The 12,003-nt window shown below is 43.9% G+C and overlaps 1 protein-coding gene across 1 annotated transcript; it reads left to right on the plus strand.

Annotated features, from left to right (window-relative positions):
- The first annotated feature begins 10,504 nt into the window (after window positions 1-10,504).
- On the plus strand, window positions 10,505-11,452 carry LOC120397202 (olfactory receptor 52K1-like). Its single transcript, XM_039522878.1, has one exon. The coding sequence runs from the start codon at window positions 10,505-10,507 to the stop codon at window positions 11,450-11,452; it is 948 nt and encodes a 315-aa protein (XP_039378812.1).
- Window positions 11,453-12,003: the final 551 nt, after the last annotated feature.

A 12,003-nucleotide genomic window follows, 5' to 3' on the forward strand; every position in this document is an offset into this window, starting at 1 on the left:
GGGCAGAGGATCAGGGTGTGGGGGGACGAGGGCTCTGGCTGGGGCAGAGGATCAGGGTGCGGGGGGATGAGGGCTCTGGCTGGGAATGAGGGTTTGGGGCATTGGGGAGGCTCAGGGCGAGGGCGGAAGGGCAGGGTAAGGGCAGCCTGCCCTGCCATTAGTGAATGGTGGGTGCTAGGACCCTGGGGCAGCAGACAGCAGTTCTGCCGGAGCCGCTCTACTCCGGCAGCATGAGGAAGAGGCTCGCCGTGTTTTCTGTCAGGCAGGACGCGGTGCGGGGTCACGCAGGGGGAGGGGTGGCAGGCGGGAGCTGGGACCTGCTCCAGGCAGGGCGGGGGGGGGGAGACCCGCGGGGGCCGGGGCCTGATCCAGGGAGGGCCGGGGGAGAGACCCAGCTCCAAATATTGCTGAAGCAGGACCCCCAGCCCTGAATATTCCTGGAGCCTGAGCACTGCAAATGTATATAACCTGCCGCCTATGGTGGGACCACCTTATTGCCTACTGCTCGGGTTTTCCTTGATTGGGTCCTAGAAGAGGGTGATCCCCACCAACTGCTCACCCCAGTGCCTCTGGAATTCTTGATTGGGCTCCTGTCCCATGAGTCTCCCTGGTTATTTCCCTTTCATAACCGGAGCCAGCTGAGCACCCTGCAGCTGGTTCACTTCTGAAGGAAAAAAAAACTTTATATGCTCATGCTCCAAACGCTTCACTTCCTCAAATGCCCTGATACCAAGTGGCAAGACCTAGTACCACCTTCAGAGGGTGATGAACCCCACTAAACCAAACAGCCCCAGGCCTTGCAAAAGGGGTTGTGTGACACATGGCCGGAAAGAGTTAAGCAACTTGCAGGCTATTGACCCAGAGTCACCCTTTAGAGACAGGTTAGAAAAGTATGTAAATGTTATTAGGGCCATTCCACCTTAAGTAGGCTAGGGCTTTGCTATGTAGACTTGTATTATTAAAGAACTGGAAGAAGTTAGTGACTCTAGTAGTCTAAATGTACTGAGAGCTTGTTAGAGGTTAGCAGTGTAAGCAAAGGATTTCTGTCTAGAGCTGTATTCAGTTAATTCAGAGATGAAAAGAAATATTATTAGATGAATCTTGGGTGCAATAATCTCATTTTCATTATGTCTCTTTAAAGTTTCTTGTGAACACTCTATAAACTGCTTCATGGATAATAACCTTATGTTAATCCAGGTAGTTAATAACCAGTGATGTTCAGGAAATAGAAGGTTACTTCAAAAGTGTATTGTTCAACCAAGGACTGTTGTGCTGCCCAAGAACTGTATAAAGGGCTCTTGGAACTTGATCCTAATGATCCCAGATCTGCTTAAGCATCATCAGGGGAAGCTTGAGTCACAAGACTCTGGTCTCCAGTTATATTCTGGATCGCCCTGATAATGAATATTTTAACATTGGACTATAATCTCTTGACTAATTCTGAAAGAACTCTGTGGAACTCTGAGGCCAGCCATCGCTACTATGAAATTGACTTAGAAACTCTAATCATGTCTCTGTGTCTAATTATCTTTTAGCCAATACTCTCTCTTTTTTAATAAATCTTAGTTTAGTTAATAAGAATTGGCTGTAAGTGATTATTTGAGTAATATCTGAAATATTCATTCACCTGGGAGGTGCTGTGTATAATCCTTTGGGATTGGTAGAACTTCATTATATGATGAGCAAGATTTTCAATAATCATCATCATACTTGAATTGGCTGTCTGATCAGAAGCTCAAGGCTGGGTGGCTTTAAGGGACCTGTGTTTTGGCTTCTGTGTAAGCAGTAAAGCATTGTGAAAGCTGTTTTTCTGCTGCCTTCGTAAATCCAACTATTAGAATAACCACCCATTTGGGGGATTGTCTGCCCCATTCTTTGCAGTTTGCCCTAATTGAGCAGTCTCAGAATGGGGCCCCCTGGAACCCCATTTACAGGTTGCTAAAACAATTCCTCTACTTCAGATGCTTCAGAGGGAATGAACAGAACAGATAATTCTCAACTGATCCATTCCCCATTAACCTTTCCCAGCTTCCAGCAAACAGAGGCAAGTGACATCATCCCTGCCCATCCTGGCTACTAGTCATTGATGGACCCTGTCCTCCATGAATTCTTCTAGTTCTTCTTAAAAGCTGTAATAGTCTTGGCCTTCACACCCAGGGGTGGCTCCAGCGCGTGCTTGGGGCGGCATGCCGTGGGGGGCGCTCTGCTGGTCGCCGGGAGGGCAGCATGCGGCTCCGGTGGACCTCCCACAGGCATGCCTGCGGAGGATCCACTGCTCCCACAGCTCTGGTGGACCTCCCTCAGGCGTGCCTGCGGAGGGTCCGCTGGTCTCGTGAGGCTTCGGTGGCCGCGCGGGACCAGCATACCCTCTGCAGGCACGCTTGCGGGAGGTCCACCGGAGCTGCGGGACCAGCGACGGGCAGAGTGCCTCTTGTGGCATGCCACCCTGCTTGGAGCGGCGAAATGTCTAGAGCCGCTCTTATTCACACCATCCTCTGTCAAGGAGCTTCACAGGTTGACTGTGTGTTGTTTGAAGAAATATATATATAACATAACTAGAATGGGTTTTATGCTACATATTCCATGTAATGTATCTCTGTAAAGGTCATGATCTGCTGAATCTATTAATCCTATCTGTATGCATGTGTCATTTTTGTATTCATGGTTATGAATATTGGCTGCATACTTGTTTGATTCTAAGTAGGCTGCAGGGAAGCAGTTGGTCGGGTTCCTGAGAAAAGAGTATTCTTGGTAAGTGCCCCATCAAGAAACATTTAAGCCAACAATGAACTTGGAGACACCAATCCACATCTGGGCTTTCCCAGGAATGTGGCTTGTCTGGTAGGAACTCAGTCCTGCATGGACATGTGACTTGCCCAGGTGACTCCAATACTCCATCTTGGAGCTGGACTTTGCATAGGAGAGAGGAGGGAATCTACACCCACAAGAGAAAGTCTATTTAAGCCCAGGGGACACCCCTCCATTTTGTCTTCAGCTGGCTAAAGAGAGAGCCTCTCCATCGCCAAAGATACCTGAAAGAACCTGGAACAAAGGAGAGTGACTGCAAGGAGTGGGAGTGATTGCTGGACCCAGCCTAAAAGGAGATTAGTCTGTAAACTGGTGAGGAATTGATCTCTATTCAGCTGGATTAGACATAGACTGGCATGTTTTATTTTATTTTACTTCGTAATTCACTTTGTTCTGTCTGTCACTACTTGGAAGCACTTAAATCCCACTTTCTGTATTTAATAAAATTACTTTTAACTTATTAATTAACCCAGAGTCTGTATTAATACCTGGGGGGAGGGGGCAAACAGCTGTGCATCTCTCTCTGTTAGTGTTATCGAGGGTGAACAATTTATGAGTTTACCCTGTATAAGCTTTATACAGGGTAAAACTGATTTATTTGGGTTTAGACCCCATTGGGAGTTGGGCATCTGAGTGTTAAAGACAGGAACACTTCTGTGAGCTGCTTTCAGTTAAGTCTGCAGCTTTGGGGCAACTAATTCAGACTCTGTAATTAATAAATCTGGTTTATATTGTTTTCCTTACTACAGGATGCTGTTTGAAATGTAGAAGGGAAATCTGCTCAGGCTGGTGCATTGTCCTCTCCACACTGAGGGAGGGGCAGACTGGGAAATAAACTGACACTGGTCAGGCTTTTGGCCAGGGCAAGACGGTACAGCTCTTGGGTCCTAGGCCGGGGAGCTGCGGGGGAACTGGCTGGAGCCTCTCTATTGTACTTTCATGTAACTGCAGCTGGGTGTGTCCCTGTCTGTATGTGGCTGTGTAAGTGCAAGACTTGCAGAAGTTTACAGCTTGTCACAGCCTCACAGTGTGAGAGCAGCAAAGAGTCCTGTGGCACCTTATAGATTAACAGACGTATTGGAGCATGAGCTTTCGTGGGTGAATACCCACTTCGTCGGATACACCCACGAAAGCTCATGCTCCAATACGTGTGTTAGTCTATAAGGTGCCACAGGACTCTCTGCTCCTTTACACATCCAGACTAACACGGCTACTCCTCTGATACTTGACAATGTGAGAGGGGGACCACATTGGTTTGCCAGAGAGTTCGGCGGTCCCCAGTTCCACGTTGCAACCCATGGAATTCCTTTCCCTCCTCCTGTGAACAGGTCCTGCAAGACTGGGAGTCCATTTCCCTGTTGTCATGTGGTCACTTACTGACAAAGAGACGGTGGGTATGGAAGGGAAGTCAGGACACTTGGGTTCTGTCAGTCTGTGTCTGTGTGACCTTGGACAAGTCATGTCTCCCCGTGCCTCAGTTTACTGCTCAGTGAAATGGGGATGGTTCATAGTGACATTCATTTCCTAAGTTTTGAAGATCTATCAATGAAAGGTGCTGCACAGTATGATGATAGTTACTGATGAGAAGTACTGATCTCTGATCCCTTAGTGAAAGCCCCATGTATTTGCTGTAAGTGCTTGTGTCTCTTCTTAGTCAACTTTCTCCAGATCTCTATGTCTACTATCAACCCATCTATCCTGAGAATTTACAGGACATCAGATCCTCTGGAGAGTTAGGCATTATCCCTAGTTTTCTTACTCATCAACTATAATTTTTAAATATATGTACACAAATGTACAGAGCAGCCAATTCCTCTCTAACTCAGCACAGAGCCCAAGAGTTCTCATCTACCTTTGGGAAGGTCCCTTAATTACTGTTTACTTCTAAAGCTGGATAATTAGCACCGAAGTGGAGACATGCTTCTCTACAGCCTGTTTGCATCCAGATGCTCCCATGTCCTTTAGAGTCTGAGCAAAACCCCCTGGAATTACATAGAGCTATATTATAAACTGTGCACACTCTGTGTTGGCTCTTGGTGCTGCTGCAGTTGCTGGATTCAGAGAGGTGTCGGTCACAGATACCTGAGGGGGATTCCCAGGGAGGACACTTCCATCTCATAATTCACAGGTACCATCTCTTGCTGAGGAGCTCACGCGATCGACAATCCTTCTGCAAGGTGGGTGTGGTGGGATAGAGAGTAAGTCTGTGTCCTTTCCACTCTGCACAACCATGGAACATCCCAAGGCCATTGCCATAAGTGATGAGTTTCTAAAGAATCACTGGTCAAAATGTCACTGATTTCTGTGCATCACAGCTCATCCTGCCTGATGGACTCCAGCCCCACGGAGGTGTATTTCAGGGGCACAGTGAATCCTTCAGGATGAAAGATGTTAGTAGATGTGCAAAACAAGGCCAAATTCTGAGATCATGGCCCGTACTTTGCTCAGGCGTCAGTGAGGCAAAACTCCCCTTGGAGCAAGAACCGCGTACAGATGTCAGGAGCCAGCTGTGTGTTAATGCACAGACACTGTCACTCCCTCCTCTTGCATTTCAGGTCTCTGTCTATTAATGAGGCAAAGGGACAGGGTCTGTTCCTTAACTTTTATCTGCTGGAAAGCTTGGAGGTGCTAGGGCTCCTCTATAGAAAAATAATTAAAATTTTTCAACATGGATAACAGATTTTTCTCCTAGCTTCATTCGAGAAGTCGGCTGAACTGTTATGCCTGAAACTTCAAAAAAAAAAACAACCAAAAAACAACAACATTTTTTTTAAAGTAGACACCCAATATGTGATATTTCAGAACAAACTCCAAAAATTTGGCAAATTTATAAGCAACTGGAAATGAAGTCTTCTAATGGAAGGTCTCAGACCACCTTAACTACAGGTGATGCCAGCAGGACCACCTACAATGGCCAATCCATTTGTGAATCCCAATCTTCTATGCTCTTTGGTCCAATAATGTTGGTAGCAAGGAGTTCTACAGGCCAAATAGGAATTATGGTAGCAATTACCTTTTCTCAATGTTATATGTTCAGACTTTCAATTTAACTAAATGTTTCCTTGTTCATCTTATGAGACACATTAAATATAAATGCCTGATCTACTTTCTTTATCAATAGATCCATAGGGTTTAAGGTCAGAAGGGACCATTTGATCATCCAGTCTGACCACCTGTAAAACACAGGCCCATTAAATTTCACTCAGTTACCTCTGGATTGAGCCGAAAGACGAGTGTGTGACTAAGGCCGGGTCTACCCTAGGATTTTACATCATAGAATGATAGAGCCATGGGGTTATAAGGGAACGCAAAGGACAGTTAGTCTATCCCCCTGAAAAGATGCAGGATTTGTTTTGTGTTAGTCATCTAAGACTGATGGCTATTCACACGTCTTTGAAAAACCTCCACAGAAGGAGCTTCCATGACTTCCCTGGGAGTCTGTTCCATTGGCCTAAAGTTCGGAAGATTTTCCTGAAATTTAAATTTAAATCTGCTAGGCTGGAATTTTAACCCATTGCCTCTTGTCCTGCCCCTCTGTGGTAAGAAAGAATAACTTTCCTCCACCTTTTTATGGCAGCATTTCAAGTGTTTGAAGACCACTATCTTGTCCCTCATTAATCTCCTCTTTTCCAAGTAAACACATTAGCTTCTTTGGTTTGCTCATACAGCTTGCATTCCATCCTTTGCTTAACATTTGTTATTTGCCTATGGATCCTTTCCAGATTCTCTACATCCTTTCTGTTAATTGGTGTGCAAACTTGGACACAATTGAGACCTAGCCCGCACCGAGCAGAGGAATACTATCTCGTACCATGAATTGCATGTTATATTTCTGCTAATATAACCGAACATTGCAATTTTTTAAACATTTTTCCTAATGTGCAACCTAAACCTCCCTTGCTGCAATTTAAGTCCACTGCTTCTTGTCTTCTCTCAGAGGTTAAGGAGAATACTTTTTCTCCCTCTTTGCAAAAACTTTTTAGCTATTTGAAAACTGTTATCACTCCCCCCCTCAGTCTTCTCCTTTTCAGACTAAACATTCTTCCTTCATAGGTCATGTTTTCAAGACCCCTAATCATCCTTTTCTCCAGTTTTTCCTGATCATTTTGAATGTTTATCTGAATCTCAAAGACTTCTAACCCCTCCCAAATTTTATTATCTGCAAACATAAGTGTACTCTCTATGCCTTGATCTAAATCATTAATGAAGACACTGAAAAGGACCGGACCCAAAACTGATCCCTGCGGAACCCCACTTCTTATGCCCTTCCAGCATCACTGTGAACCATTGATAACTACTCTCTGCGAGCGGTTATCCAGCCAGTTATGCACCCACCTTATAGTAGCTCCCTCTAGGTTGTATTTCCCCGGTTTCCTAATGAGAAGGTCATGCCAGACTCTATCTAAAGCTGTACTAACATCTAAATATACCACATCTACTGCTTCCCCACATGCGCAGGGCTTGTTACACTGTCAAAGAAAGCTATCAGGTTGCTTTGACATGTTTTCTTCTTGACGAATCCATGCTGACTGTCACTTATCACTTCATTATCTTCTAGACGTTTGCAAATTGATTCCTTAATTATTTGCTCCATTATCTTACCTGGTACAGAAGTGAAGCTGACTGGTCAGTAATTGCCTGGGTTACCCTTATTTCCCTCTTTATAGACCGGCACTATATGTTCTCTTTTCCAGTCTTCTGGAATCTCCCGTATCTCCCATCACTTTTCAAAGATAATCGCTAATGGCTCAGATCCTTTCTCAGTCAGTTCCTTCAGAGTATTCTAGGATGCATTTCATTTTGCCCTCATGACATCAAGACATCTATCTTGTCGAAGTAATTTTTAACTTGTTCATTCCCTATTTTAGCATCTGAACCTACCCCATTTTCACTGGCATTCTCTATGTTGGGTGTCCAAACACCACCAACTGTCTTGGTGAAAACCGAAACAAGTAAGTCATTAAACACCTCTGCCATTTCCACATGGTCTTCTGCTTGCTCCTAAGGTGCTTGTAGAGTGTTTTCTTGTTACCCTTTTATCTCTAATTATTTTGATCTTTTGTGCTTTGGCCTTTCTAATTTTGCCCCTACATACATGTGTTATTTGCTGATATTTCTCCTTTGTAATGTGACCTTGTTTCCACTTTTGTAGGATCCTTTTTTGATTTTTAGATCATGCAAGGTCTCCTGGTTAAGCCATTGCGGTCTCTTGCCATACATCCTGTCTTTCCTATGCAGTGGGATAGTTTGCTCTTGTGCCCTTACTAACGTCTCTCTGAAAAAAATACCTGTCTTCTATTGTTTTTCCCCTTAGACTTGCTTCCAATGAGATCTTACCTACCAACTCCCTGAGTTTGCTCAAGGCTGCCTTCCTGAAATCAATTGTCTTTATTTTGCTGTTCTCCCTCCTACCATTCCTTAGAATCATAAACTCTATCATTTCATGGTCATTTCCCCCAAGTTGCCTTCCACTTTCAAATTATCAACCAGTTCCTCCTTATATGTGAAAATCAAGCCTAGAACAGCCTCTCTCCTAGTAGCAAAGAGTCCTGTGGCACCTTATAGACTAACAGACGTTTTGGAGCATGAGCTTTCGTGGGTAAATACCCACTTGGTCAGATGCATGTACTTGCATGGTATTCACCCACAAAAGCTCATGCTCCAAAATGTCTGTTAGTCTATAAGGTGCCACAGGACTCTTTGCTGCTTTTACAGATCCAGACTAACACGGCTACCCCTCTGATACTCTCCAAGTAGGTTTCTCCAGCTTCTGGAACAAAAAATTCTCTCCAAATCATTCCAAGATCTTATTGGATAATCTGTGCCCTGGTGTAGACAGTATGAGATGAATTCTTCCATTAACCTAGCTACCACCTCTTGGGGATTACCTGTGCTGAGGGGAGAACTCTTCCATCTGTGTAAGTAGTGTCTATATTGAAGCACTATGGCAGCACGGCTGTAGCATTTTAAGTGTAAACAACCCTTCAAGCAGAACTTCCAGTAAAAAAACAAACATCCAGTCTGGATCTGCCAACATCTGCACCCTCTCCAAATTTTCAACATCTTTTTTCAAATGTGGACCCCAGAACTGGATGCAGTTTATTTCACTAATCCCATATGCAGAGGTAAAATCCTTTCCCTGCTCCAACTCACCAAATCGGTATTTACCACTACTAAATCAAAGGACTCTGAGAAATCAAGGTTTGTTGCATCAGTGTTGTTCTCTTGATACATCAAATGTGTTCACTTGATCAACCAATGTGTACTCTCATAAAAGGATGAAATCAGGTTTATTTGACAAGATCTGTTTTGCATAAATCCTGTTGGTGACTGGCATTACTTCAATTTCTAGACTTTTTAAACTAATCCCATACCTGCTTTTCCATTGTTTCTTAACCTTGTCAATTCTTTTATAAAAAAAAAAAAACTTTCCTTTTATATTTTAATATTTTACGGTTAACACAGGAATTGACATAAATCTTTCCAAGGATTTCTCTTGTTCTTAATATATTTAATAAACTCCTTTTTGTTAACCGTAGCCCTGAAAACATGGAGTTTTCCCTGATGTCTTAACGTTCCTTATCAATTTTCTTAACTTCTGATTTTTATTGCTGGCCATCTATTTTCCCTTTTTCCTCTTTCTTACATATTGCTTCCCTCCCTCTAATTGTTGCCTTCACTTTACCACTAAACTGAGTTTTTACCCAAAGTTGTTCACTTTGTTGACTCTGGAATTGTGAGTTTTCTGATATCTAATAAAACGTTATCAAAGAATTATCAATATTCATTCATATTTTTCTGCCTAAATTTTTTCTCCCGATCAGTTTTGCTGACAATTTTCCTCAGCTTTAGGAAATTAGTCCTCTTGGAGCACTGTCTATACATAGTGTTGATTGGGAACTGCCCATTTAAATGTAAATCAGTTTCCTTTTTTATTTTCCTCTCCTATATCATATGCTCTCTTCTTTGTCCCTTGTATAAACTAAAGCGACCCAGACTTTTATATCCTTAATAGAGACTGGGTGACCAAACTGAGCACATTCCCAAACATGTTATGCTCCATCCCATATCTTAGGGATCTGAACATACTTTTGTTTTGTCCACTACTGCGAGGTAGTGTTTCTCCTCAACTGCTATTAATGGCGTCCAGGTTTTGTCCTTCAGGTATGTTCTAGTTGGGATGTTTCTCTCAGCACATGTCTTTGCAAAATTCTGTGGTTTTTTTCCCCCATGTCTGATTTTGAGCAACTGGATGAATGGGGAACTCCCTTCGGTATGTACTCCCTATCCTGGCTCTCATTGCATTAAAGAACCATGATAGATAACCAGTATCCACACTTGTGTTTCTTGCTGGTGCCTATTAAGTTTCCCCCACCACAAAGTGTAGGAATTATTAATGCAGGCAGCACAATAAAAATGTGGAATTGGATTTAGTAGGGTCATTGCTCATAGTTATTCTCTCTGAATAATGAAAATGTAATTTTTCAGTGTGTGAAGAGAGATCAATCTGCTTCTCCCATGAGAACAGCCTCCACTACTGCATGCGGTCTCTCATATTAACGTTGTGTCTCCATTCAGGCATTTCTACTGTTACCATCACCCGAGATCCTGGGAACACACAGAAGGTCACGGGGGCATACGGTAAATGCAGAAGACACCCTTATGCCTCAGAGTTGGACACTTTCTCCCCTACGCCATGTCAGATTCTAACACAACCGACTTCACCAACCCTTCCACCTTTATCCTACTGGGCATTCCTGGCCTAGAGGCAGCCCATATCTGGATCTCCATCCCATTCTGTGCTATGTACACCATAGCCATGTTGGGGAACTTCACCATCCTGTTCATCGTGAAGAGGGAGCCGAGCCTCCATGGGCCCATGTTCTATTTCCTCTGCATGCTGGCCATCACTGACCTGGTCCTGTCCACATCCACCCTACCCAAACTGCTGAGCATCTTCTGGTTCAATTCCAGAGAGATCAGTTTCAGTGCCTGCCTCACCCAGATGTACTTTGTTCACTCTTTCTCAGGGATGGAGTCTGGAATCCTAGTGGCCATGGCTTTTGATCGCTTTGTGGCCATCTGCAATCCTCTGAGGTATTCCACCATCCTGACAAACTCTGTTGTGGCCAAGATAGGCCTCGCGGTGGTGCTGCGTAGTGGCATACTCGCATTACCCTATCCCTTATTGGCGAGGCGGTGGGCATATTGCAGAACCAACATCATCCCACAGTTCTATTGTGGGCATATATCTGTGGTGAAGCTGGCCTGCGCTGACATCCACATCAGTAGTTACTATGGCCTGTTTGATCTTTTCTTTGTGATCGGAATGGATGTGTTTTTTATCTCAGTGTCCTATACTCAGATCCTCCGGGCCATCTTCCACCTCCCCACAAAGGATGCCCGGCTCAAAACTTTTGGGACCTGCATCTCTCATCTTTGTGCCATCTCAGCTTTGTACATCCCAGATTTATTCTCCTCCCTCATGTACCGGTTTGGCCACAATGTGCCACTTCACTTCCTCGTTCTCATTGCGAGTGTGTACCACTTGTTTCCCCCTGTGCTGCACCCCATCATTTATGGGGTGAGGACCAAACAGATCCGGGGCAGGCTGCTCCAGCTATTTACTCATAAAAAGACCTAAATATTTCCTCCTTGTGCTCTGGCTCTCAGATTGAGCTCCGTGCAGAGCTGGGTGGTGCATGGTGCTGGGGCCTCTTCTCTGAATCACTTACTAGACAGACAGAGACACATTAAACCCTTCCCTCTCCTTACTCTGCTGTGTCACTGTGATAAACTTGGGAATCAGTCTATGTACAATACACTGGGTTGCCACTTTTATACCCCAAATTAAAAAAAAGAACACAGTAAAAGAACTAAAAAAAGAGCCATTGTGACTTAACAACCATGTAAAAGAAGCAGTGAGAGATGAAAAGGCATCTTTTCAAAAGTGGAAGTCAAATCCTAGTGAGGAAAATACAAAGGAGCATAAGCACTGCCAAATTAAGTGTAAAAAATTAATAAGAAAAGCCAAAAAGGAGTTTGAAGAACGTCTAGCCAAAAACTCAAAGTGTAATAAAAACATGTTTTTTAAGTACATCAGAAGCAGGAAGTCTGCTAAACAACCAGTGGGGCCCCTGGACAATCAAGATACAAAAGGAGCACTTAAAGATGATGAAGTCATTGTGGAGAAAC

Source organism: Mauremys reevesii, linkage group 1 (genome assembly GCF_016161935.1).
Source record: "Mauremys reevesii isolate NIE-2019 linkage group 1, ASM1616193v1, whole genome shotgun sequence".
Classification (NCBI taxonomy): Eukaryota; Metazoa; Chordata; order Testudines; family Geoemydidae; genus Mauremys; species Mauremys reevesii.